The sequence below is a fragment of the Physella acuta genome, unplaced genomic scaffold (genome assembly GCF_028476545.2).
Source record: "Physella acuta isolate Inbredline_101_S28 unplaced genomic scaffold, ASM2847654v3 ptg000074l, whole genome shotgun sequence".
NCBI lineage: Eukaryota > Metazoa > Mollusca > Gastropoda > Physidae > Physella > Physella acuta.
Genome location: NW_026731594.1, coordinates 978,025 through 981,993, shown reverse-complemented (window position 1 = coordinate 981,993; position 3,969 = coordinate 978,025). Strand labels below are relative to the sequence as shown.

The 3,969-nt window shown below is 37.4% G+C and overlaps 1 protein-coding gene across 1 annotated transcript; it reads left to right on the top strand.

Moving 5' to 3' along the window:
- The first annotated feature begins 351 nt into the window (after positions 1-351).
- LOC131952870 (uncharacterized) lies at positions 352-3,623 on the top strand. The gene is made up of 3 exons (XM_059315776.1): positions 352-418; positions 1,579-1,735; positions 2,768-3,623. The coding sequence occupies exons 2-3, from the start codon at positions 1,599-1,601 to the stop codon at positions 3,501-3,503; spliced, it is 873 nt and encodes a 290-aa protein (XP_059171759.1). The 5' UTR covers positions 352-418; positions 1,579-1,598; the 3' UTR covers positions 3,504-3,623.
- Positions 3,624-3,969: the final 346 nt, after the last annotated feature.

Genomic DNA, 3,969 nt, shown 5'->3' with positions numbered 1-3,969 from the left:
GGTGGGGCGCATTTTACCAACGCGCAAGGTGTTACGCAATAAATGTTACGCCTTTGTATATAGTTAATGTAATATAATCAAAGTTATCAATTATTATGTACTTTATAATAATGGCGATTTCACATTTTTGCGACGGCCTAGTTCGCGTTATAGGTAGCTAACGAGCCGACCCGCGGCGTACCATACGCCGCTATTTAGTGACGGGTGAAGAATTACAGGAAGACACATGTCTGGAGAGCGAGGGAAGGGGCGGGAGGAGGGTTAGAGGGTCGGCGAGCGTTCAAGGTGTCCCGCATGGTTAGGCGACGTAGGAAATTATGTAAATCGATTCCGTTTGCATTTCACTGCCGTAACTTTATCGACGCGCCTAGCAATGTGAAATGGTTCAAACACGTTTTGGAGGTGTATTAGGCTTCAGGTAATGTACGCTAGAGTTAACCAGTTAAATGAAGTAGATATAAGATGTATACAATGTGTACCATGCTATTGCATTTAAGAGAAACATGTTTTAATATTAAATATACAAGTGTAGTGATGATTTCGGTGTTTGTAAAATCATGAAAATCTTTTCCCGTTCTTGTCCAAGACACGTGGAGCAGATGAAGTAGAGTTAATTAGCTTCAGAGACCTCGGCGTATGAAGAGATAGTGTGGTCAGCTATATAGACAGCCGCTTTTGCTTTCCCTAACGTGAGTTAGGTACCCATCAGAGCTGGCTGGGCTAATTCTATTGACTTCAACCCGCATTCGAAATCGAGACTTCCGGTTAGCAGTCTAACTTGCTACCGCTAAGCCACGTAGTCCAATCATTCTAAAATAGTGGATGTGAATTCTTCAACATTGGGATAATACCAAATTAATTTATAACTACCAACTTTTAGGAAATATTTTAATTTTTTTTAGTAAATGCCATAAAATTAGCAATCTTATTACAGTTCATGTTGCGCGTAAGAACAAACTAAATTCTCTTAATTTAGGCCTTGTTTTAATCAAAGATGAGTTATATAGTCATTTAACGTCTTTAAAACATGACATCAAGAACATTACGTTCACTACGGAGATTAGTTACTTTTTTTTACTAGATTATTTTCCTAAACAGCTACCATCATCTCTATGCTTTTTACAATGTGTTTTATTTCTTTTACGTTTACCAAGCATATTGGTAGTATTTTAGGGGTCGGCGTGGTCGAGTCGGAAAAGCTCATGGTAGCTAAACCAAAAAGACACGAGTTCGAACCCTCGGGCAGATGAGGCCCGTTAGCTGGGGACAGCCACTCTTCTAGGAGAGACAACTCCAAAATCAAACAACTGCTGCATTGTAGTTTGTTCTTGGTTAGACAAAGGCTATGGAAGCAAATCCAAAAAGAAAAGCAGGCTGAAATCGGAGTCAATGGCATCAATGGCGCATGACCAGTTGACACGTATCCTTAATAGCTCTTGGTTGATAAATTCGAAAAAAAGTCTCGAATTCAAACCCTCTGGCAGATAAGGCTCGATCCTCTCCAACACTAAAAATTATGAACGACGAAGAAGAAGAAGGTAGTAATTTTAACTAATGTTTATAACCTCATTTTAACAGATGCACGAGCATTCCAGACGATGAATATTCTGTGGCTTATTTTTTCTCTGGCAATGTATAGTGTTGAAGGACAGTTTGATTATGTACTGGATCTAGTTAATGAGTCAGAAGATGGCGCGGCAGTCCCTATTTCCTTTGATAGAGTCTCGTTTTACAAGTAAGTGTTGATACTGGGTTATTCTGGTCGGGTATCCCAGTCCTACGGGGGGTAAGTATCACTACCGAGTAGACCTATTTATTTTATACCAGATCATACCAAGACAAGGCTAAACAACAATTAATTAATATTAATGTTGTAATGTCAGAGGCGTAGCGAGGGAGGGGGGGGGGGGGGGATGCGGGGGTGCGGAACGCACCGGTTGACACCATTTAGGGGGGTGACACCAAGGCAAAAAATAGAAAAATATATAGGGAAAAATGATATTTCTACTTAATTAAGTGATAAATTCGAGTGTTAAATAGTCTTTTAAGAGGTGGAAATCAAAAGTTTGAGGGGGGGGGGGTGGGGGGGGGGGTGCAAATTGAAAGATTGAGGGAGGATGCAAATCGACAATTGAAAGTTTTTCCCCGGGAAGGGTCGCTACGCCTCTGGGGGGTGACACCATTAAGTGCCGCACTGGGTGAAACCCGACCGCGCTACGCCACTGTGTAATGTAACTATCTATATTTCACTTGTGACTTTCACAACTTTATAAACGTAGTTCATGGTCCAGACAAAGCAGTATGCTTTTTAAACTATATTTTTACGAGTATAACTTACAATCTAGTTTAAACACCGACATGAAATTAATTTTAATCCATTTCTCTAAAGTAACATAGACAACACTAGTACAATTTAATTTGGTAAAAGCAGTGTAATGTCGGTTTGAATTTTACTTTTCTATTGTTCAATGCGTTGGTTTAAACAAAAAGTAATTAAACAAAAAAAATGGTTATTGTTTTCATAACTCCACCGCTTCTCTCTCTCTCTCAAACTCTTTCTCTCTCTCTCTCTCATGCACAGACACACACATACACACATAAGCAGTTGTATACAAAGTTAATTGATTTCAAAGTCACTTTTCATTTTTCGACTCTGTCTGGAGGAGCAGTTTTTAAAAAAATGTTTAGTTTTGTACACAAATTATCATGATATTATGTAACTGAGGGTAAAATATTGTTTAGTTAATTTACAATTATTTTTCTTCAGTTCTTTTCAGGTACTGAACCAAAGTACTACGTTAAAAGCTGAACATGAGTCTCAAGGCCTTAAAGTAACTTCATTCCTCAACATGTCTGAAGCTACGAAGTATTCGTGCCTGTTTGAATGTGACAGATGGGTATCTGGGCCTTCAATATGCACGAGACTAACCGTTAACGAGGCTGAACAAAACAGAAAACAACGTATTCCATTTTTTGATGTATTTAATTTAAGCAATGTTAGCACATGCATTGAGACTGTGTGGACAGGTGCAAAAATAGAAACGTTTTGGTCAAAATATATTGAAGACTTTTTAAAAATAAATCCTTGTACACCAGCTTGCGAATTGTGGAAATATAAAACTAATCAACCTTTAACAACAACCATGAGTAGCCATTCAACCAATCAGCAAGTAAGATTCAATACAACAAATCATCATTTATCAGCAGCGGTTAAATTCAGCACAACGAATCAGCCTTTATCAACACAGATGAGATCAAATACCACGATTCAGCTTATAGACAATGACGACACAATTGAGTATATCATTATTGGAGCCTGCGTTTTGGCAGTAACAAGTATTTCTACGCTTGTCATCATATTTACAATACAACATATAAAAGAAAGGAACTGGTCTCAACAGGAGAGGTCAAAAGCCATCCAAGAAAATACCACACAAACCACAAATTCCGAAACTCTAATGCATGACCGTATTGGAGACCTTGAAAGCCTTTCTCGTCTCTAAAAACTTCCCGAACCTAACGTTAAGCTCGGACTAGACAATTACATAAATTTAACTGAGTTACACAGTACGGATGAGAGTGTGTCAGATGAACACATCTACCAAACTGTGTGTACTGCGCCATCTAATACACAGGACTTGAATTATTATTGGAACGTTTCGTCATCATCATAAATAATGATCCATAATATTTTGTTTATAATATAAGACATTAATTAACAAAAAAGTTGTAAAATAATTTCTAATGATTTCTTTTTATAGCTAGCTACTCGCTAGCGTTTTTAGACACATATTAATGTATGATTTAATTAATAGATTAGTTGCTGTTTATTTAAATTTTTATATATGTTGTTACAAAAAAAAATGATAATATCTATACTGATATAAAACTGATGTCAACACGATCGTTTTTTATTACTCAAATTGGAATTGTACAGGCTTGTTCTATAGGGCTGGTAAGTAAATCACC